Raw genomic sequence first — 25,012 nt, forward strand, 5'->3', positions numbered from 1 at the left:
GCTGCCAAAGAGGACTAGTACAAGCCTCACGATAGGAGGTAGGTTCATAAGTAGAGAAGGCAGCAGATCCAACAATATAATCACGAAGATGGATAGGAGGTTGAGTTACCCGGCGTGGTCGACCCGTAGGAGGTTCGGTGGGAGGAAGAACCGGTGGAGAAGGAGGTGTGGCAATAAGAGGTAGACCTTCAGGGAGAGCAGGCTAGACAGGATTAGGAGTGAGCAAGGGCGTCTCGATGAAGGAGGAACCTGTATCAAAATCAGTAGAGAAAAGATCTATGGAAGGATTAGTAAACAATACAGTAGTGGAAAGTGTGGGTAAGTGAAAGGAGGATAGCGAGGAAAACATTTGGTGCTCCCAGAAAACGACATGGCGGGAGATACGAAGACGTTTAGAGAGAGGATCCCAATAGCGAAAACCTTTATGTTCAATTCCATACCTAAGAAAGCATCAAATACGAGAACGAGGTTCAAGCTTGGTGTGTTCATGGGATTGAAGTAGAACAAAGCAGGCAGAGCCAAAAACCCGGAGATTGGCATAAGGAGGGGGAGTGCCATGCAGACGTTCAAAGGGAGTTTGATTATGGATGACAGGGGTAGGAGCACAGTTGATAGTGTAAACAGTAGTGAGGGCAGCTTCCCCCCAAAAGTTTTCAGGGCAGGAAGAAGAGAGAAGGAGAGCGCGAGTAGTGTCAAGAATATGCCTATGTTTCCGTTCGGCGCGGCCATTTTGCTGGGACGTGCCAGCACAAGAACGATGAGGCAGTGTACCATGATGCTGAAGAAAGAAAAGGAAATCTGAATCCCGATATTCCATAGCATTGTCAGAGCGAAAAATTTTGATGGCTTTGGAGAATTGGGTGTGGACCATTTGGGCAAATCGATAATAAATGTGTTTAAGTTCAGACCTATTTTTCATGAGAAAAAGCCAAGTAAACTGGGAAAAATCATCAATAAAAACAACAAAATAGCGGGATCCCCCCATAGTAGGAATAGGGGAGGGTCTCCAAATATCCGAATGTATAAGATCAAAAGGTGCAAGGGAAACAGAAGTACGTTTATTAAATGATAAAGCAGGTTGTTTGGCAAGTTGACAGGGTATACAATCGAAATTATCGGGAATTACATGACCCAACTGTCCACTAGAAACCAAAGACTTTAAGTGATTAACAGAAATATGCCCTAAGCGACAATGCCAAAGATGAAAGGGAGATAATGAGGAAGTAGATGTAGGAGCAGCGATCTGAGGAGAGGCAGGAACATGAAGGTGAATGAGTTCATAGAGACGTCCATGCTTACGGCCAATCCCAATAGTCTGCCCCGTCTGAGGGTCCTGTACCAAACAATCAGTAGCAGAAAATGTGACAGTTAGACCAAGTTCACATAATTGACCAATGGAAATAAGGTTTAAGGTAAGAGCAGAGATATGATAAACTTGAGGTATAGATAAAGAAGAGGTGGAAACAGTACCAACATGACGGACAGACATGAGAGAACCATCAGCAGTATGTATTGAGGGAATATGAGGAGATGAAGAGAAGGAAGAAAAGAGAGTAGAACTGGAGGTCATATGATTACAACAGGCAGAGTCAAAATACCAAGAAGAGTTACCTGGGATTACAGACAAAGCAGTAGGAGGAGGTGTACCAGATGGGGAGAGAAGCTGTTTGAGCATGGCTTCTACATCCGTCGGAGAAAAGCGAGGGGTAGACGGAGCAGGTGACTCAGAGAACCCCGCAGAGGCGGCAGCATCAGTGTGATGAGACTGATTCCCGGAAGCAGTAGCAGCAGTGTGATGAGACTGATTCCCAGAAACAGCAGTAGCAGTGTGATGAGACTGATTCCCGGAACGATGAAAGCTTTCCCGGGAAGAGCCACCGCGAGAGGAGTGGCTATTGGAGGATGATCGGGATGGATTGCGAAAACAATTCTGTTGCAGTTGACCAGGACCAAGTTTGTTGCAGTAATGGCAGGATCTGACGGGCAATTGACCAGGAGATGGGTTGAAGGAAGGCCCCGATTCTGACAATAGAGGCAAGCAGTGGTCCGCTGGGTAAATGATGGCCGGTACGGAGGAGTGGCAAGAACAGAGTCCACATGATGAGTTTGAAGAGTACCGAGACGAGTCTCTTCTGATAGCAACTCAGAAATTGCTTGTTCAAGAGTGGGCAATGGATGGCGATGAAGTAGAGAGGCACGTACGGGCTCAAAGGAGGAAGTAAGAGCCATGAGAAAGTGCACCAACCTTTGCTGGTTGCGATAGATAGTAAATAAAACAGCATCTTCTTAGTTATGCCAAGTTGGTTCTGAAAGAGCAAGCTGATCCCAAACAGAGTATATTTGAGAAAGGAAGTCATTAATGGACTGAGTGGATTCTTGGCGCATGCGGTGTAGCTGGTTCTGAAGTTGATATTGATGGGCAAGACCAGTAGTCTGGTATCGTTCTTTCAAAAAATCCCAAATGTCTTTTGCAGGAGTAGTTACAGAGTCAAGCTGAAAGCGACCAAACTGAAGACTGATAGAGGTAACAGAGGTATTACGAAACCAAGTAATGATTTGGTAATTCTTACTTTCCCATTCCTCAAGTCGGTCTTCAAATGTAGCAATAGGAGTAGTAGTTTTATTAGTGTCACTGTCTTTCACCGGTTTAGTCACATCCCCGGTGACAATTCGCCAGAGCTTCTTTCCTTTGAGGAAGAAGGACATGGCTTGGGCCCACAGAACATAGTTGGAACCATTCAGAATAACGGAAATGGGATGGGAGGCATCATGACGATCCATAATACTAGTTGAGTAGGGTTTAAAGCAATAGGAATAGACCTGTAGGAGCAAAATTAGGTAAAACAGAGTGTACCAGTGAGTCCGGAAGGTCGAAAATAGCTAGGAAAGGTGGGCTGTGTAGAGATGATGTCAGCAAGATGGAAAATGATGTCAGCGGCGCACGTTAGCAGAGAGGGCGTGCGGCGCACGGTAGCAGAGAGGACGTGCGGCGTATATTAGCAGAATGGCGCACGCGGGTGCACAATAGCGGAACGGTGCACGCGCGGCTCACGGTAGACGAATGGCGCACGCGGGTGCACGGTAGTAGGCGCGGCACATGAAAGGGCAGAGTGGAAGGCGCGTGAAGGCGCGTGTGAGCGTGGCAACGAAAGCAGAGACGCGCCGAGCAAAAGGGCGGCACGTGAGAGCGCGTGAGAGCGTTTCTAGTGACGGGCTTGGTGCCGTTGGAATCGTAAGGAGATTCCAAGCTGTTTGGTGTAGTTCCACTGTGTACGGGACTAAACACCAAAATCAAAAATTGCCAGAAATGTAATACTGGGCTCTGATACCATGAAATAATATTTTGAGAAAGTGAGAGAGGATAGAGAGAGAGAGAGAGAGAGAGAGAGAGAGAGACAATGAATTGTTTATCTGTAAATGTATGTGTGTATTACAAAGAGAAGGCACTCTCTTTATAGAGAGAATGTGAGGCATTGAATGCCCACCGAAAGCATAAAGAATAAAGTGCTAAAGTATTAATAATGAAAGCTATTAACAATTATACACTAACACCATTAACAATTGTACACTAACAGACTCTATGTGTTGGCTTGAAAACCAATTCGTGAGAGGCCACTAACAGGTCACCTTTATTGATGGGTTATATTTTGCGCTAGCATGGCTTTGGTTTGTCTGTTAATATTTTATCTTGGTACAGAGTTAACAAAAACAGTGCATACATGCATATTGCATGCTTTACACCTGGGCTGGGGGAATTTGCAAACTTTAATTTTCTTGTCCAACATCAGCACTTATAAAATGAGGATCTCTCATAGCTTAGTAAAGTGTTAGTCTTGTGAGAAATACAATACAAGTAACCATTCATTAGTCATCTAGTCATGGCATAACTGTTCGCACTTGTTAATTTGTACACAAAAGTGCACTTGTTCTATGTTAGCATGTTCCTCTTCTCATGAAAAAAAATAAGAAAAGAAAGTTATTTGCTTGCTGATTCTCTATGGTTTTGAAATTTAATGTTGAAGATACAACCATATGGTGACCTTGACATGGAGAAAGTGCCAATTGATATATGAGAACTTGCCCAAGGTGAACGTACCTTTCTGATCACTAGATTTCATTTCTTTAGCAATCAAAGAAGGCTATTTGTGGCTTACATTACTTGTTTGACAGATTTCTACTGTGTTTCTTGAAGAAGCATTGCCCTACCTCAGTGAGAAAGGTATAACTTTATGGTTGTTTTAAGGCAGCAGTAATCAAGTTGGTTTTTCTGTGGACATCAGGCTTTAGAGTTTCTTTGATGATTTTTTAATTACCTGTCCTTCCTACTCATTGATACTTTCGTAAACATTTACAGTGGTCTTGGTTTTTTCAATAGGCAAACTGTTTCCCTCCCTCTCTCCCCAAAATTCAATTTATTCAAATTTCTCATCAACATATTTTGAGAAGCCTCTCAAAAGAGAAAGAAATAAGAATTTATGCAATTGAATTAATTGCTTTATTAAATTGTTTCTGTCATGTAAATTGTTTACTGGAAAGATGAAATCTTTTTCTTGCATGATATTAGTTTCATGCTTTTGTTCTTTAGAGTTCAAACCTGTGCTTCCAGTATGTTTGAGATTCCATTAGGAATGTGTTTTAAGATAATTGTTGAGGAAACAATGGAAGCCTAGGGTGTGCTGATGAAATTTTTATGAGACTAGTTATCTTGCCCGGATTGACTAGACTTTACTTTTGAGTCACTTGAACACTACACATTTGTATCTTCATTAATGTACACATACTGAACACTATTTCTTGCAGGCAATTGTGAACACAAAGCATGCAATAATTCATTGCAAATTATTATGATGACATGGTTATGGTTGGGCTGGCTGCAATGCAAGATGCAAATTCTACACTGGAAGATTTTGTAAGCAATACTTGGTTATTAAGTAACAGATTTTAGTATTAGATTGACTGTTGAAAGTTAGAAGAAAAGGTTATAAACTGATCATTTCATTTTTGGCTTCACGTGCAGCCATGCTCTTGCATTATTGAGTATTCCTCTGTGAATAATGGGATTTGGGCTTGAAAGTGTCTTCTAAATTTCTTCTATAATGGATTGAGAGTTTCTTTTTAAACTTGTAAATAATAGATTCTAATTTGACTTGGACTCTTTATTTTGGAACTTACAATGGTAATGGATAAAACCTATGCAAACCTAAACCACATACATAGAGATCCTTTAACATAATTATGCGAGTCCCAAGTAGGTACTGCATTGAAGTAGATTAATTCCACCTCTTCCTCTTTTTAAATTTAATTTTTTTCTTGAGCTTCTTATGGCCTGGATTTAGTAGCAAACTATATTTTCCTGTACAAACGTAATGGTTTGTTGGAAGATTCCTACTCATTTTCCTCTAGAAACATTGCAACAAAAGAGGTAACTTCATTAGAGGTATGGAAAAAGAGGTTTTGCTTTATGTGGATTTTATTTGCGCATATGTTGAGACTATTGAGATATTGAATTTTTGCTAATTTTTCATTATGACATTGCTTTTACGGGGCTATTGAATTATCTTATTAATTTTAGAAATATTTTGTTAATGTTTTAAAATTTCTTGATCATTTCTTAATACCTCAAGAAATATTTGTGTCCCTGAGTCATCGATTTTTGTACTTATGTGAAGTTTCCTTTGTCATGCAGACAAGAAATGCAACAAGGTTAGTTGCTCTAGCTATTGTCGCGAGTTTAGGTGCCTTAAAACATACATTGGGCACCCTCGTCCCTGTGATAGGAGCAGGTGGATTTGCTACAGCTGCAGCTACAATTGCTATACGAACTGTTGTCGGTAGTTTTAGATAATCTCTTAATAGTTGTCGATATGTTTAGAAAGTTAAATATGCATAGTTTTGGATGGTTTAAACTATTTGTACAGTTTAGAACTTAAGGATATAGTTTTCGAATGTTTGAAATGTATAGACAATTGTTGAATGTTTATAATTTATGGATATAGCTTTTTTTTTTTATGTTTCAAACAATATTTTGATAGTTGATTGATGTTTTGTGATGCTTGTTTGTAATATTTGTTAGATTGTATAAAACTGATCAATAGAACCTATTGAATTTATAAAATAAAATAAAAAAGACATTCTACGGTAGGCATAATAAGTCGTTGTATTACATATTTTACAACGCGCAATCAGCGTGGTTATTTGTCTCACCAATTAACGGCATGCAAAAGAAGTCGTAGAAAAAAGTAATAATGACGTACAAAATTTGTCGTTAAATAGTTTTTAACGGCGTACTATAGCATGTCGTAGAAAAATTAACAACAACGCACAAAATCTACCGTTAAATAGTTTTTAACGACGTACGAAGCATGTCGTTGAAAGTGAATGACTTTCCATGACTGGTCATAATATAACGTATCGCTGCACGTCGTAGAAGGGTTTTTACAACATGCATTGTGTGCCGTAAAAACCTTTTTTTGTTGTAGTGTGAAGCACTTGACACACTCTATATATTGAATGGTTTGGATTATCAAAACGGACCTAAAATAAGGTGAAATGAATTGTCCAATTCAAAGACTGAATTTGAGATAGTTCAATCCCTTTTTATAATATAACACAAATATAACTACATCACTAAAGATGTTCTCATTTGAAAATTGGGAAATGTGAATTATTTTGAGGTTTAATAGAAGGGCATAGCTTCCTTACAGTCCAATTACGAATTGAAGGGTACTGTTGGGCTTGTGGGGGCCCACCACGGGTCTCGTTTCAATAATCCGAACTTGAAATATGTGGAACTCATCGAGTACTATAGACTTGTAAAAAATCACATTGATCGGATATCGATAGCTGTGCGATCAAATCAGTTTTGTATGAAAAAAAATGGACGGTGAAAAATAAACGGCTTACAAAAATCTGATTTGATCACATAGCTTATCGATATCTGATTAACGTAATGTTTTACAAGCATATAGTACTCGATGGGTTTTATACATTGAACAGTTCAGATTATCGAAACGAGACTCATAATGAACCCACACAAATGCAACAATACTTTTTAATTCGATCATGGACTGGAAGAAAGACATTCCCTTAGGCTCAGTTTGGTTAGAGAGAGAATATAAGAAAGTGAAAGAAAAAGAAAAAAAATAAAAAAATTAAGTGTTTGTTTAGAAAGAGAGTCTTAGAATGTAATGGAAACTCAAGTTTCCTGTACAACTCAAACTAGCATATTGGATACTCTATTGATTTCAAGCAAATTTCACAGGGAAATTTGAATTTTCCCACAAAACTTAGCCCGTTTATTTTGGTTTCCCTCTTTTCCATCTTCCCTCTATACTCCCTCATATGCGGATTGATCTGATATATATTTTCATGTTTCCCTCTACAAAATCAACTAAGCACATTGTATCTCTCCTATTTCTCTCTCCCAATATTTCATCATCTCCAGTTGCAAGAACTCAGAGCATTGTTGAATTTTGTTTACAACAGATCAACAATTTAGCTTTTTGATTCATTGAGTTATTTTCTTTCTTTATTTTATATTGTTGTATTCTTAGTCTTCTTAACAAGATCAATGTCTTGTCTTGAATATTTTTGGAAATATGTTTTTGTTATTATTTATTTATTTCATTTTTTGGGGTGGTGAAACAGCTATCATAAATTTTGGATTTGTTTTCATTTTTTATTTGAATTGATAAGTGGGTGAAGTTTGAAAGTGGGTTCGTTGCTATAAATTGATGATGGATTTCAATGAATCATTTTTCTTGGGTTTAGCAATGATGGAATTCTTCTACTGGTTTGAGCTTGGATTTGTTCTATTTATTTTTTTAATTGGATTTGTTCTATAAAATTATTTTTAGCTTTCTGCTTTGGCAATATATATATATATATATATAGGTACCAAATGTTTGAAAAAATTCCAGAACCAGTGTGACATCATATGTTCTTATAAGATCAATCTAGGTTGTATGATTTATGTGCTAAATATTTGTCCCTGTGTCTACTAATAAAATGGGCACATGTATCTTCTCATTTTATACCATAAATAGAGGACTTCAAAATGTACATTTGAGCATTGAGTATTTTCATTAGTTCAAATCTAACATGTGTTCATAGTGTTAACTCATACAGCCAACTTGGTGTTGGTGCATGAAACAAAATAATTAAAACAAGCATCCATACCGAACTGTCATTGACCTCATCTAATGCATTTTTTACTTCTTTATCACTTGAACTAGAATCCACATTATCCTCAGAGATACTTTGAACTGATGCTGTTGCAGCAGTTGATGCAGATCTACATTAACAAAGTTACACATGATGAGGAGAGTGACTGAGAGGGAGAGTGGCAATTACTTGATTAAATGGATGCAAAAATTATTAGATTCCATTGCTTAAATCATATGTTGAAACCATTTGAGATCTATTGTTGAATTTGGATTAAAACTACATATAGAAGTGTTCTGACTTTTATCCATCATAATATGTTGTATAAACATGTATGGTGACAAGTAATTATACCATTATGAAGAGCTGCCAAAGCAACAAAAGGGATTTATTCAGCAAAGATAAAGCCATATTTTTCAATTTATATCTACAATAAGCAAGCAACAAAATAATGGGAGTGTGATAGAAACATAGTTAACCTCTGTGATTGGCGGAACCCAATGGCTTAATCTGGTGGTTGTTCAATTGTGTTGCTCTTCCCAAATATGTTTAGCTAATCATGCATCCTGATAATTTTTTATATTTTTAATTTTTTTGGGTTGTTTTCTATTTTCCAATTGTTTTTGCCAATTCCTATTCTGACTAGTTATTTACTCTTTTTTTTTTTTAATGGGTGCATTTTGTTAGTGAGATGTCCTTACATGCTTATCACATCGATTTCATGTTTGTAGATGGATACCAATGTCGAATATGATGAAGAACTTACATTTTTAGATGCACAATTTGTTGGCGTCTTAGCATATGCCTATGGTGCATACTACTTAGAGTACGATAAGAGACCCCCATGAATTGTTATCTAATGCAATGTGAATTTGTGGGTGAGGTAACACAAAGTGATGAAGATTGTCACGACTTATTACGAATGAACATAGAGTGTTTTCAAAAATTTGTGTACATCCTTAGGGGTATTGGAAGGCTAAAAGATACTGTGCATTGTAGTGTTGAGGAGCAAGTTGCAATATTCTTGCAGATAGTATCACACAATGTCAAGAACCGTCCTGCAAAACGCTACTATAAGTGGTCTAGTGAAACCATGTCCCGATATTTTCATATGGTCTTAGATGCAATAATAAGCATGGAAGATAATTATTTAAAGCAACCTTCAGTTCAAATGGAGACTCCTAAAGAGATACATGACAATCCTAGAATGTGACCATATTTTAAGGTAAAATCTTATTATATATAACACAGTTTAATACCTCTACATGTTTTCTATATAGTCTCATTTGATGTTGCTCCAAGTAGGATTGTGTGGGAGCAATCGATGGTGCACACCTTCATATGAAAGTTTCTGCTGAACATGTAGCTCGATTTCATGGGAGAAAACAATGGCCGTCACAAAATGTATTAGCAGCTTGCACATTTGATTTGAGGTTCACTAACGTCTTAGCTGGATGGGAAGGGTCAGCATCTGATTCTAGAATCTTAGGTTGTGCTATTAATAGGGAACATGGAATCACATGTCCTCTAGGTAAATATTTAACATATAAATAATAATAATTTTTTTTGAACTTATTATGTATTATTAAGCCAAATGTTATTCTTTTGTAGGAAAATACTATCTTGTTGATGCAGGATTTCCTTTACTTAAGCATTACATTACCCCATTTCGAAGTACAAGATACTATCTAAATGAAATTAGAGGTTGAGTGCCCACCACAACAAAAGAATTGTTTAACCATAGGCATTCGTCACTACGAAATGCAATTGAGCGAGCTTTTGGGGTATTAAAAAAACGATTTAGAATTTTGGTGGAAGAGCCAATGTTTAGCTATACGACTCAAAGGAAGTTAGTAATTGCTGCTTGTCTCATGCACAATCATATTCGAGGAGTGATGCCATATGATCCACTTCTAAATATTGTTGATGGAGAGATTAACAATGAAACTGCTCCTATTCATGATATCGTTGATGTACAGTTAACTAGGGCTGGAGATGGAAGAGAAGGAAAGAGAATTTGAACGCAAATAATGAATGAAATGTGGGCTGATTTTGGTCGAAGACATCAATAGAATTCTCGAAAATTAATGTTTTGTTATTTGTAGATAAATGTAAATGGTAGTATTTCGTTGTTTTCTATTATTATTGAACAATGGTAGTATTTCGTTGTTGCACTCTAAATATTAATTATGTAAATGCTAGTCTTTTTCAATTGTAGTATTCTTAGTTTTTTAATGATTTGATCTTGTGTTATTGGTTAAGCATATTTGTGAGTTATTATTATAGGAAATGGAGGCACATGAATCTCAACAGCCATAGGAGATGGGAAGAAAAGAGGAAAGAACATAGTTTGGTCTAAAGAGATGGATAAGTGCCTTATTTTAGAATTAATGCATCAAGCTAATGAAGGGTACAAAGTGGATAAGGGCTTTAAAGATCAAGCTTATATTGTAGCTTGTTCATCTTTAAATTCAAGCTTTAACCTTTCTCTCAGTCGCGAGCATTGTGTTAATCGCTTAAAAACTATTAAGAAAAAATTTAGATTGGTACAGAAAATGTTGAGTAAAAGTGGATTCTCTTAGAATCCAATGACAAAAATGGTTGAATGCAGTGATCAAGTATGGACTACATATGTTGCCGTAAGTAATTTTTTTTTAATAAAAAAAATATATATGTGCTTAGGAATTGACTATGGGTTATATACATAAAAATTATGGTGGTATATGACTTTTGCAGGCAAATCCAAATGCAAAAGGATTACGAGGTAAGAAGATTGAGATGCTTGATGAATTATCTATTGTGTGTGGCAATGATCAAGCTACTGGTGAATGGGCATGTTCTGCCAAGGATGTAAATGCTAACTATTCAAAGAAAACAAATGATAGTGAGGATGAATATTCACATCTCTTCGATCCCATTGACAACATGGTGGCAAATGACGTGGTTGACATAGAAGGAAATGAATTTGCAATTCAACAAGGCAATACTAGTAGCCAAAAACCTACACTTGGCAAGCGCAACCACAGATCTTCAAAGACAGTGACAGAGCAATCAAAGAAGTCAAAAGGTGTAGAGCTTGTTGCTGAAACAATGGTTGTCGTTGCAACTAACATGGCGAGATTGGCTGATACATATGAGAAGAGTAAGCATTGCATAGATTATTTGGAACTTTACAAGGCCGTAATGGATGTTGAAGAGCTTGATATCAATAGCCGAATGACTGCTTTTGAATACTTGAACGGAGATCCTATAAAAGCTACAACATTTATGATATATCCTCAAGATATGCGCTACTTGTTTTTAATTCAACAACTATCACAAGGCGGTCCGGATGGTATTTAGTAATGGCTGGGAGTTGAATAAAGTTTCTAAATTATAGGTTCATGTCTTCGTTGAGATTCTTCTTTCTTAGTAATTTGTTTGGTTGTAGTCATTGTCTCTGTTTGGTATTTGTCCTAGGTAGGTGTGAGATTTCAGTTTCTATTATTCTAAGTTTGAGCTTGAGCTACATTTTTTAAATTTAGTCATGTTTTTTAATCCTTATTAACTACTGCTATAAACTCTTGGGTGTTAGACTTTAGTTCTTCATATGTTTTCCAAAAAAATTAGTATTAATATTAGGAAGGTTTATAAGTAAATTCTAGTGGTCATTGTTTTTTTTTTTATGGCACAAAGATGAACAGTCATTCAAAAAAAAAAAAAAAAAAAAAAAAAAGCAGCAAGTTAATCACAATTTTCAAGAGAGTAGTTCTTGTTACATGTTTATTTTCCAAAATCTCTATTCTTTGGGTCTCAGAAATAATAATTAGCTATTATAGTGATTTTAAATGAATAAAATTCATTTCATTTGTTAATATTTTTGATTAAAGAAAAAATAAATGAATAATATTGGATGACATGCATGCCAATTGATGCCTAGTGATCCTTTATTTTTATTTATTTTTTCAAATTAAGCTGCTATATTGACATATTTTTGTGATTGTTGTTTGTTAAAGAAGGCTGCTATATTGACATATTTTTGTGATTGTTGTTTTGTTAAAGAAGGATCAAGGCAATTTAGGAAAATAGAATAATTTTTCTACAACTTTCTTTCTTTCCAAACTATATATTGAAAATTTTTCTGTCATTTTCTTACATAATTTTCTTCCTAATCAAACACATGTAAGAAAATAAAATTTCATTTCTCTTTCTTTTCTTTTCCTTTACTTTCTTTTACTTTACTTTCTATTATATGTTTCTTTCTAATCAAAGTCTTAGTAGGAACAAGGCGTATATATATTTGAATAGTTGTGAAGATTAGCTTTCTCTCTCTATGATGTCGGAGGCCCTCCCTAACATCAACGCCGACCACAGTGCCTCGCCCAACTTTGAAAAATCTTCTGAGGAGGAAGATCACCTAATCAGGAGCACAAAGAAAATTAAAAGTACAAATCTAGTGGAGGACCAACCGATGGAACAAAACATGGTTATGGAAATGGAGAAGCTAGGGGAAAATTTTAGGATGCAAAATCCATCCCCTCCCCAACCCTCCCCACCTAAATCCTTCAAGGCAGCTCTCACCGAATCTAAGACTAGGGACTACTTCTTTGATGAAAGAGTTGAACTCCTCTCGTTCGATGAGGAGGATGAACAGCAAGAGGATTAGAGGGGTAACTCTACAACTGATGTTTGCCACTCAGTCCATACGGGTTTCCCCAAGATTTCACTGCCAAAAAAATTACTAGAGAAAATTAGGAAGCCCTGGGAAAGTTCTCTCATCATCAGGCTTCTAGGGAAGAATATCGGCTATAAAATAATTTGTACAAGAGTGAGAAACATCTAGGGTCTTTAAGGCGAGTTTAATGCCATTGATCTAGGAAACAACTATTTCCTCTTTAAATTCTCTAAAAAGGATGATTACACTAATGTCTACACAGGGGACCCGTGGGTTATCATGGACCATTATCTCATGGTGCGACGCTGGGAACCAAACTTCAAGCCATCGGAAGCACTCGAAACCAAAACCGCTATCTGGGTTCGGTTTCCAGAGCTTCCGATTGAATATTACCAGGACAAAGTTTTATTTTCCATTGCCAAATCTCTTGGTAAACCCCTCAAAATTGACTGGACAACAGCAATGGCCACTCGGGGAAAATTTGCTAGAATCTGCATTGAAATGGACCTTACCAAACCGCTTAAGCCCAAATTTATTCTAGAAGGTAAATATTACAATATAGAATATGAATCTTTACACTCATTTTGTTTTTTGTATGGCAGGGTTGATCATCGCAAGGAAGCATGCCGGTTTAAAGAGCTGACCTAACCAATGGCGGGAAGAGATAAACTAGCCGTTTTCGGTGAGAGCGTCCCAATCACAGACAAGCCTGCACCCAACGGTAACCTGCAACAGCAGCCTAAAGAGGAAACATCTTTTGGCCCTTGGATGCTAGTAACCAAACGGGGACGGAAACCAACACTGAACAAAAACAGCCCAGACTGGTCTGGCCTAATATACAAATCCAATAGGTTCAAGTATCTTGAAGATAGTCAAGGTGGGCCAGGCAGACAAGGCCGTGGCAGGAAAACCACAAGAATAGGTGTTGAGAAAGACCTATCTGAGACACCAAGAACGGGAGAGGCGATAGCCCAAACTGAGATACAAACCCCTCAAATGGGCTCTACCCCATCACAAGACCCCAAAGGCAAAACCAAAATTGGTCAGGCCCAATCCACCCCTCAGTAACTACATTCCCAGCTGCAGTTACCACCTAGCTCGGTTTCAATGGAAGAGTGTTCATCACACCATCCTGGGGAGATGGTGTCAGCGGTATCAGACTGTTATCAATCAGGCATGCCCAGCTATATCATTAACCATCAGGTACCCACTAACCCTACTGATACCAACTGTACTGAGAGCTATCCCACACGGCAAATTGACCTAACCATGGTAGAGGCTACCCACAAGCATGCTCATGTGGCCTTCACAATACCCAAACCATCCCATACTTCTAATTTAGAAAACCACCAACAGAAAGAACCAGTTCCCCCTGACCCTGGTGAGTCGTAAGATGGAGAGGCAAGATCCACTAACCCCCACCAACTTAGAGGTGCAACAACATCTGAAACAAACCAATGTAGTGGGCTTGTTGTTAGAACCAGAGAATGAAGCAATTCACCTCGTCGCTTTCGTTTGGTGGATAGAGCAAATACGGTTAACAATCGAACCAAGCTGGGCGAACAACCCAATGAAACCATTTCACTCGATCCAAATGGCCTAAATGCGAGCAGTGGAGGACGATCACCGGCGGATACGTAGTATCCTCAAAGATTGGGTAACTGATTCTCCACCTCCCTTTCCTTCTATGGATTTGCTCAAATTACTATTTTGGAATTGCCGCAATACTGGCAATAAAACCTTTAAGCGTAATCTTGTAGAGATCCTTAGATCTCATAAACTAGAAATTCTGATTCTCATGGAGACCAAAATTACATTTAGCAAAATGGGCAACTTTTTTACTCATCTGGGCTTCACCGCTTCAACTATTGTTGACCCCATAGACAGAGTCGGTGGGATTTGGCTATTATGGGACACTATCCAGGTCAATGTTAGAGCATCCTCAGTTGGCCCTCAAGTTATCCATGCCACAGTCCACAAGGAGGACTACAAGGAATGGGTTCTAGCTGTAGTCTATGCCAGCCCTAACCCATTGTTGAGAGCAAATCTATGGAATGAACTTGATGAAGTGGTAGACAGTATGGACAAATCTTGGTTCGTGGCAGGTGATTTTAATGATTATGCCAATCAGAGTGAACGAAGAAGCTACTCAGCAAACCAGAGTTCGACTCGACCTTAGAAGTTCCTGGAAAGAATTAACAATTATAATTTGATGGACTTGGGCAGTTCAGGACCTAGAATGACCTGGACGAATAATAGACAGGGGCTGGCCAATACTGTGCAGAGGCTAGACGGAGTTTTATGCAATGAAGATTGGCGAACAATGTTCCCAGAAGCAACTGTTAAAGTCCTGCCAAGGACATATTCGGATCACTTCCCTCTTGTTGTCTTCACCCAAGGTATGCATTCTCTCAACCCCCTCAATAGACCTTTTCGCTTTGAGGCTGCTTGGATGTCCCATTTTGATCTCCCTAATATTATTACCTTTTCCTGGACTGATATGCATAACAATTTACTTGATTCCACTTCTGAATTCACTACTAGAGTTAAGAAGTGGAATAAAGAGGTTTTTGGAAATATTTTTAAAAGGAAACGTTCGCTTCTTGCTAGAATTGAAGGCATTCAAAATCTTTGACCAACTCTTGTTCCCATAGCCTCTTAACTCTTGAAAAAGACCTCATTAAATCCTATAATACTACCCTTTTACAAGAGGAAATGTTGTGGTTTCAAAAAGCCAGATCTTAGCACATTCTTTTGGGTGATAGGAACACAAAATTTTTCCATGTGTCCACTATCACCAAACATAAAAAACTCAAGATAAATGCCCTTAAAGATGATGAGGGGAATTGGATTATTAATCAGGAGGGAATCAAAAGTATTATCCTTACCTACTTCACTAATCTGTTTAAATTTGAACATGTTCAATCTCTTACCCATTGGAACAATATTACCGCCACCTTTTTTACACTTGATGACAATGAGGTCCTGTTGAAACCTATCACCAATGCTGAAATTCTTCGTGCTGTTAAAAGTATAGGGGCCTTTAAAGCTCCAGGTAAGGATGGTATCCAAGCCCTGTTCTATCAGAAATATTGGCATATTGTGGGGCATTCTGTTTGTGAGTTTGTTCAGTCTTGCTTCCAGAATAAGAAGGTTCCTGATGAAGTTAATGAAACTCTTATTGTGTTGATCCCTAAACTTGAGAACCCTGAACATATTAAACAATTTAGACCCATTAGCCTTTGTAATGTCCCTTATAAGATAATCACCAAAATTATTGTGGGATGAATTAGACCACTTTTAGACACTCTCATTAGCCCTAACCATAGTAGCTTCATCCTAGGGAGAAGTACTGCTGATAATATCATCATCACTCAGGAGATCCTATACATCCTTAGATACTTGAAAGGGAAGAAAGGGGGTATGATTTTTAAAATTGACCTGGATAAGGCCTATGATAGGATTTCTTGGGACTTCATTAGGGACACTCTTCAGGAATTCAAACTTAATGACCGTTGGATTGAATTGATAATGAATTATGTTATTAACACTCATTCTTCCGTTCTCTGGCATGAGGAGATTGTTGAAGGCATTCAAAATGGAAGGGGAATCCGTCAAGGAGATCCTCTTTCCTTTTACCTGTTTGTACTCTGCATGGAGAGGCTATCTAATATGATCAATTCAAAGGTGGAAGCGGGAGCTTGGAAAGGCATCAAAGCTTCCGGGAATAGCCCTGCTCTTACCCACTTATTCTTTGCTGATGACCTTATCCTTTTTGCTGAAGCTAACGTGAGCAACTGCCATACTATCATGGAAGTTCTGAATGACTTTTGTGTGATGTCTGGTCAAAAACTAAGTCTTCAGAAATCCAAGATATTTGTCTCTAAGAATGTGTCCTGTAGCTATGCTAGATCTCTGAGTTTTCAGTGTGGTATTTCCCTTACCCAAGACTTAGGCAGGTATCTAGGATCCCCTTTACTCCATAGTCGGATCAATAAGACCTTATTTAATGAGATTCTTGAGAAACTAAAACAAAGACTGTCTGGATGGAAGGCTAGGCACTTATTCTTCGCTGGTAGAACCACCTTAATTCAAGCTGTTACATCTGTCATCCCAAGCTATAATATGCAAACCATGGAGTTGCCTAGGAAATTCTGTGATGAAGTAGATAGGATCAATAGGAACTTCCTTTGGGGGGACACTGACACCCATAAAAAGGTCCATCTGATTAACTGGGATACTGTTTGTAGAACTAAGGAAGAAGGGGGTTTGGGCCTTAGGAAAGCTAGGGATAACAACGCTGCTTTACTAGCTAAACTAGGCTGGAAAATTCTAACTGACCCAAACAAACTTTGGTGTAAAGTGCTCCAAGCCAAATACCTTAAAAACAATAGCATCTATGACTGGCCTATGGAAATGAGAGCTTCTCACATTTGGAAAAGCATCTGTAATTGTAGGACCATTCTTAGGAAGGGGGTGAAATGGAATGTAGGTAATGGGGAGAACATCTCCTTATGGTATAACTGGTGGTGTGGTCAGCAACCCCTTGCCCACCAATATAATTCCTCACAGGTCAATGGGAGAGACAAGGTGAGCTTATTATTGGATGAAGAAGGGAATTGGAACACTGACTTCATTGCTACTATTGTTACCCACCAAGACCTTCAAGAGATCACCAAGATCCACCGACCAAGGTTTGTGACTTACACTGATGCACCATATTGGATAGGTACATCTGGGGGAAACTTCTCTGTAGCCTCCGCTCATAAACTGCTCATTAACCAGGATTTTGAAGGCCGGGACTGGACTTGGTTATGGAAGATTAAATTACCTCATAAGCTCAAGAGTTTCCTTTGGCTCATCCTCCATGACAGGTTGCTAACCAATCAAATGAGCCTCAAAAGTCATATGACAACATCTGATTTATGCCCCAGATGTGGTCTTTACAGTGAAGACTTGGACCACCTCCTTCGAAAGTGCTCTTTTACCAGAGATATATGGACTGCAATTCAAAATTTCAACTGGTGGGAGGAGGGATGGAGACAACCTCTTACTGAATGGGTGGTTTCTAACTTAAAAAACAAAAATATGTTTCTTGATAATAACTGGTACATTTTCTTTACTGTCACCCTGTGGCAGATCTGGAAATCCCGTAATCTTATGGGTTTCGAAAATGTAAACCACTCTATTCAAGTTAATCTCAAGGGTATATGGAACTATGCTTCAGAGATTAAAGACGCTTTCTCCTCTCCCCTCCACTCTCTTTCAACAGCCCCTAAATCTATTTTTTGGCGTTTTCCTATTGCAGGCACATTGAAGCTCAATACCGATGGCTGTTCTAAGGGCGACCCTGGACAAGCTGGATATGGCGGCCTTCTGTGGGATGAAACTGGGACATGGATATGGGGATACTACGACAATCTGGGCCACTGCTCTTCGGTGGAAGCAGAACTATGGGCCATCTATAGAGGCTTGACAATTCTATTCTAAAAAGGCACCATGAATGTGGCTATGGAGACTGATGCGGCGCAAGCCATTGATCTAATCCAGAACGGACCAAGCCATAATTCTCCCTTCAGAGCCATCATTGAAGATACTAAGTTCGTGATGGCAAGATGCACATGCACCCTTGGACATACATTGAGAGAAGACAATAGAGTTGCTGATATGTTGGCCAATTTAGGTGTAGTACAAACTGAACATGTAGTGATACTTGAAGATTCTCTTAAAATTGCCAGAGCTTTGGTTGTGGAGGACATGATTATAGTTAATTCTGTAAGGGTTTAGGCCTTGTTGTTTTCATTTCTTGTTTCTTAAACTTCATCTGTATCAAAAAAAAAAAAAAAAAAAAGAAGAGGAGTATATATATTTGGATAGACGAATTATTTTGAATGGGCTCGCTTTGCCAGGAGAAGCAAGCAAGGGTGATTACGTCATTTAACACAGCCCAGTAACGCCATCTTACCAGCGAATAAAAAACGGTCGAAACCCAGTAACGCACAACACTTGTAACGCACAACACTTGACCCAAACAACTAGTGGTATTGCATCATGCCCGCAACGCAAGGCCCCACCCAGCGCATGATTAACGAGCGTCTCTGCCCACGTGGCTACTACCCATTCGCCGATTTCTGGTCGTCGGGATTCAGAGCAACAAAAGCAATAAACATAGAAAACACAGTCACTCTCATCTCTTCACTCTCTCTCTCTCTCTCTCTCTCTCTCTCTCAAACTGTGTTTTTCTCTCTCTGAAATTCCAAAATTTCTCCCCATTTTCTCACTCCAACTCTCCCAAACTCTTCGAATACGGATTCTACAATGCGTGATCTTTCGATTCCGCCCAATTTCGAGCAGTGAAGACCGAGTTTTCACCGAGTTATTCGACTCACAAGACTCACTGAATTGGGAAACTGAAATGCTAGAAGCAGTGGAGAGTTCCGTCAATGGCGGCTTTTCGCATTTGCAGAGCTGTGGAGATAGCAGTGAAGAAGAGCTCTCTGTTCTGCCTCGTCACACCAAGGTTGTTGTCACTGGTAACAACCGCACCAAGTCTGTCCTCGTTGGCCTCCAAGGCGTAGTCAAGAAGGCTGTTGGCCTCGGAGGCTGGCATTGGCTGGTAATTCTCTTCTCAATTTTTTGCTTGGATTTTGGTTTTGGATTCAATTTCAATTCAATTTAGGGTATAATGTAGTTTTGGTTTAGGGTTTTGAAGAGTTTAATTGTTTATGTTCCCAGCAATGTGCCCCAATTTGGTAACCTTGGTTTAGGAATGTTGTGCTCTGTTTGGCTCTGCCTCTGTTTTTAATGTACTTTCTTATAGGTTTGATCTACGATGTTAAAGGTTAAATACTGTTACTTACTGACATTTTTTTTTTAATCGATTGATAAGTTTTTATGTTGTTTATGTGTAATTTTGCATGAATTTTATTTCAGTTTGTGGTTTTCAAGTTTTAATTTTGATTGTTTGGAAATAGGTTTTCGTTGCATGTCGCTTTTTATCAGTAGATCTGGGGGTTTATTTATTTATTTATTTATTTTTAATGTGGGAAATGCAAATTTGTAATTTGTTATTTGTAATTAATGTAGTTAAGAATCTGTTTATTTGGTTTTCTTTCTTATTTTCGTCATTGCATTAGGGGGATTTTTTCTCTCTCTCTCTCTCTCTCTATATATATATATATATGTATGTATGTATATTGGATTCTGTGATGCTGATATAATGGGTTTTGTGTTTTTTGGTCTCTGATTTTGATGGGACTTGCTTCTGTTATACTTTTGTTGATCAATTGAAGTTGGGTATATTTTGTTGTGGACATTTCAGGATTTTTTTGGGTCTTTCTATGTGGATTGCTTGCATTATTGGTTCTTTTGGGATCTTATCCAGATCAACGTTTAATAATTACTGGTTGAATTTAACTTATTCAATCATCATGTTCTGTCGAGGTGACCATACAACTTGTACATTTTTTCAACCGACTGTAGTAAAATTGGTTTATGCAATATTCAAAGTTTTCTTGAATTTTAACAAAATATGTATCAATTTTTTTTTTTTTTCTTTTAAACTGATTGAAAGTGTTACAGATATCTACTCTCTCCCCCTCTCACCTTTTTAATTTGTATGATTTAATTCTTATTTTAATTTATTTTTTTGATATTTAAGTGTCACTAGATTCCTGATTTTTCACAAGGTGCGGATGGTTTTCTATGTTAAAGTATTGTTTAAAAACTATGGATTCATCTAGCTTTTGATGAGTTTATAGATCAAAATTTGATGGATAGATTGGTTCATATAATAGAATTGAATTTATTTTCTTTCTATGAAACTTTTTTGTGATTATATGCCTTCAGAATTAGTGTCCATTTACATGTGGCCACTTTGACTTAATTTTCACTTCATTTTTGTGTTATTTCGTGGGAACTGGTATTGTTTTCTGGTGTGCTTTTTCGATTTTCTTATTCACTTAAACTGCAGGTTCTTACAAATGGCATAGAGGTAAAACTACAAAGGAATGCCCTTAGTGTGATTGAAGCTCCTACTGGTAATGAGGAAGATGATGACCTGGAATTTGAAAATGTGCATTGGAATGGCTCAGATATGGGTGAGTTTGGCTTAATGATTAGGTGTTCTTGAGCAGAAATTCTTAGAGACTACTTTTTTAAAAAAAAAAAATTATTAGAATTGTTTAAATGTGTGTCACTGAAGACATGTTTAAATTATGGATTTAGAAAGGGAAAAGAAAAGAAAAGGGAAATGTGAATGAAATTTGAAAAGGGAAAGCAAAAGGGTAGGGAAATGGAGAAATTTTTTGGCTTATATTTCATTTCACATATCCCTCATCTTTTCTTTTTCATTTCTTAAATCCTACCCAAATTCATGATCCTAAAATAGCCTAAATGTTTAAAATATAATAGGTTTCAATCTGTGAAAACTTCCGAATTGGTCCAATATTCAATAGAAAGTCCCTACACTCTGGGCTACACTCTGGGTTGAAGAAGATATTTTTCTCATCCTCATCCTTTTATTGGTTTTGAAGGTTTTGATTCGACCACTGTAATAGTGGGTTTTGTACATTTTTTTATTCAGAGAAAAGTTGCTGTGGTTGTTACATAGGATCCATTTTTCTTTTTCATATCTGCTGCACTTCGTCTTTTACTTTTTCTATTGCTACAAGCTCTGATGTTGCACTCCTTTATTTATTTATTTCCTTTTTGGCCCCACCACCCAATATAATTTTGCTTTCTATCTCTCCAGCATCCGATGATACTCAAAAGTCCCATAGATCAAGGCATCGCATACATAAATCATCTGGCTCATCCCACAGGGCTATGAGCAGGTCCCTCTCTTGTGACTCACAGTCAAAGGGATCTGTATGTACTCCTCGAGGGTCTACGGTAAAGAACCTTTATACATGATTTTTGGTTTTTTTTTTTGTGTACATTGTATTTGCTAGGTTGCTTATTTGACTTCTTTGTAAAAATGTTGTCATCTTTTGTGATTATAACTCTGCAATTGTTGTATTCAAAATATCTACTGTACAGAAGGTTGACCTAAGTAAACTGGAGATGACTGCATTATGGAGATATTGGCGACACTTCAACCTTGTGAGTTTTAAATGCCACGTGTTTGCTGCAGAACCGCCAATTTACTTATTTGTCTTATGTATATAATATTGACACTACTACTTTTTCTAGGTGGATGCCATCCCCAACCCATCTAAAGAACAACTAATTGATGTTGTCCAGAGGCATTTTATGTCACAGGTACTTGCTAATTTTCTCTTCCTCTTTTTCTTACAAGGCATTAAGGGGTTGTTTGGGATGACCTAAATAAGTGTACTTTTTGTCTTTTTACGAAAAGATGTGCAGAAAAGTAGAGAGGTGATGTAATGAAAAAAAGATAAAAAGATAAAAAGATGGATTATTTTTGTATTGCCAAACTTGGCCTAAATAAGCAAAGGGCGTTCTAGATAAGTTTGAAATCCAAAATCTCAAATCTTCTGAGAAAAATGTCTCTAATTAACATCATTTCAATTTTTGCAAACTCAAATGATACTTGTGACTGTAATCCCCATGGTGTAGCAATGATTCAAGTAATGCCTCAGATTACTGAAGAAAAGAGTCTTTTGCATTTCTTATCATTGTTTATTTCATTTATTTATTTATAAATGACCTGAATTCAAGTTCAAGAAAAAGATTATCTGAATTCTTTTTTCTGCTGGTGAAGCAATTGGATGAGTTGCAGGTAATTGTGGGGTTTGTGCAATCTGCAAAGAGACTGAAGACGGTGTGCAAATGACGATGTTGAGAGAGAGAGAGAGAGAGAGAGAGAGAGAGAGAGAGAGGAACGAGAGAGAGCAAGATCAAAAGAGAGATCTTTGGATTTGGTTGTTGACGCTAACAAATACCAGTACCTACCTCTACCTAAATGTCCCCTTTCCCTTAGAGCAGTGATAGTTGTAACATATTTATGGCTGGCTGGTTTGTGTCTTTGTTATGGCAATATGGCTAGTAGGTTGCATTTACTTATTTTTAAGTTATAGAGATAGATTGAGAGAGAGGTTCTTACTTCTTTTGGTAGTTGTAGTTAGTTATATGTAGATATATGTAAACTGGTGAAGAGACACCTCTTTGAGGGCCTGTGACTTTCTAAGAGCTTGGCTGAACCTATGTACTGCTGACTGGGGGAAAAATGGGTTTTTCATAAATGTATAGTCCTTAATGCTTAAATTATTGTTGCCAATTGGTGTTGAATTTTAGATTGCTGAACATATTATGCATTAGAGCTGTGTTTTTATGGTGTTTTTGTTTCATCGGAAGACATTGCATTGTTTTGAAAAAATATGCTTCATAGGTACATCCATCATAGACTACAAAATTTCAGAATCATGCTGTGGGATCTGTTTGTACAACAGCAAATACCATACTATAAATATGGTTTTCTTTTCTTTTTTGTCTTTTTTGGGTAAACTACACTTGGAAAAAAATATAACTAGCCTCATCCTCGTGATACAATTACACGGGGATTGAAATTAATGCATAAGGTGTGAAAATATAAAAATAAAGGAGAAAAAAATATGTATACTAAGGATGTAAGATATGATAATGTTATTTTTTGTTCTTGTGATTAATAAATTATTGAAAAAAAAAAAGAATTAAGTGTTGTGTAAATTTAGAACTTGAGAGAAAATTTAATGTAATTATATTAAAATTGGAGGGTTTATTGTATTTTTTCGGGAGAAGTCGGTTTAATTTAATTTATTTATTAATTTTTTTTTCCCTATGATCACTGTTGAAAGTTTGTGAAGGTAATGTATGGTGTTGTTTGGCAAGTTGGTTTGTGGCTAAAATAGTCACAAAAGGCAACATAGGTTATTTTAGTCACAACAAACAAAACATCACATCTAACCCATAATCATTATACTCTTTTCACAAAAAAGTCAAAAAAGTCAAAAAGTTCTCCTCAAATCAAACTTTTTAATTCAGGTTAAAATAGTTAAAAAGTCAATTCACTTTCAAAACGGAGGCTATATGGCATGTTTGGTAGTTTCATTTATTTATTATTTTTAAAAATAAAGCTGCTATTGCTGATTACATTACTTTGAACTGTAAACTAAAACACAACATTCTCGATTCTCTAGTGGTTATTGCCAACGTGTTATAATTAAACAATCATATTTTAATGTTGTAAATATAATTTTTTATTTTATTAACATGATGGTAAATATAAATGCTATTTGTTAACCTTATCCTGAAAGTTAGGGAGTTTTGTGAGCTTCAAATTTGCAATTGCTAGTAATGCTATAATTTGGTTTAGGGTTTAGTAGGTGTGATATTAAATAGCGCCTTTGAATAATGCAAGTCATCCATTCTATGTCCCTGACTTCCTTGACATCGGGTGATCATTATGATCAAATATGATTAATCATGGTAAATGCAAAAAAACGAGACTCGTTTAAAAAAGATTTAGTTAATTTTTTCCTAGACCGGTAAATTTCTCTAAAATTCAATTTTGTTGGGAATGGTATGAAGGACATGAAGTGGAATATATTGAGGGTTTGGTGATTTTTCTTAATTTTTGTTTCACTGTTTGATTTCGTTTGTTGCAAATTTAAAAGTTAACTTTGTTGAATATTATGTGCTCAATTGTTTGGTGTATTAAAACGATCTATTCAACACTAATTCACCAATTGAACATAGGTTGGATTATTGGTTAAATATCATCTAACCTCACTACAACCAGAGGGTGAAAATAATAATGAAAATGAACTAGAAAAGGATAAAAAAGCTATGGAGTGTTGAAAATACCGACAGTTCAGGTTCACTTTCTGTATTTTGCACTTGTTAATTTTATTGGTTCACTTTCACTCTTATGCTTTACACTGGTGAAGGGACACACAAAATTATGCAAAGAGACTGTTTGACATAATTTATTTGAGTTGCTTATGACTCTTTAATTTTAAGAGTTTGTGTTAGACTGTTGTGTGTAGTTTTTTTTTTTTTATATAATTTATTAAATAGAAATAACTTAAATAAATTGGAAAAAAAAAATGATTTTCAAAAGTTGGCTGATAAATACTTTTGGCTTTTGTTTTTAGATTATCAACTTTTAATCTAAAATAAATTAAACCAAACAGCACCAAAATATTTGCAAATGAAATGAAATTATTGATATCTTTTGTTGAGCTTGGAATAATA

General features: G+C 37.0%; 3 protein-coding genes across 3 annotated transcripts; all 3 read left to right on the forward strand.

Annotated features, from left to right (window-relative positions):
* The first annotated feature begins 10,760 nt into the window (after positions 1-10,760).
* Positions 10,761-11,505, forward strand: LOC114317530 (uncharacterized). The gene is made up of 2 exons (XM_028264266.2): positions 10,761-10,802; positions 10,900-11,505. Exons 1-2 carry the CDS (start codon positions 10,761-10,763, stop codon positions 11,503-11,505), a joined length of 648 nt encoding a protein of 215 aa, XP_028120067.2.
* Positions 11,506-14,420: 2,915 nt separating this feature from the next.
* Positions 14,421-16,105, forward strand: LOC114317531 (uncharacterized). The gene is made up of 3 exons (XM_028264267.2): positions 14,421-14,911; positions 15,044-15,383; positions 15,680-16,105. Exons 1-3 carry the CDS (start codon positions 14,421-14,423, stop codon positions 16,103-16,105), a joined length of 1,257 nt encoding a protein of 418 aa, XP_028120068.2.
* Positions 16,106-18,710: 2,605 nt separating this feature from the next.
* Positions 18,711-23,044, forward strand: LOC114317553 (uncharacterized). The gene is made up of 6 exons (XM_028264306.2): positions 18,711-19,433; positions 20,790-20,916; positions 21,570-21,709; positions 21,857-21,919; positions 22,010-22,078; positions 22,542-23,044. The coding sequence occupies exons 1-6, from the start codon at positions 19,233-19,235 to the stop codon at positions 22,611-22,613; spliced, it is 672 nt and encodes a 223-aa protein (XP_028120107.2). The 5' UTR covers positions 18,711-19,232; the 3' UTR covers positions 22,614-23,044.
* Positions 23,045-25,012: the final 1,968 nt, after the last annotated feature.

Source organism: Camellia sinensis, chromosome 6, assembly GCF_055761805.1.
Source record: "Camellia sinensis isolate YWXY chromosome 6, ASM5576180v1, whole genome shotgun sequence".
Classification (NCBI taxonomy): domain Eukaryota; kingdom Viridiplantae; phylum Streptophyta; class Magnoliopsida; order Ericales; family Theaceae; genus Camellia; species Camellia sinensis.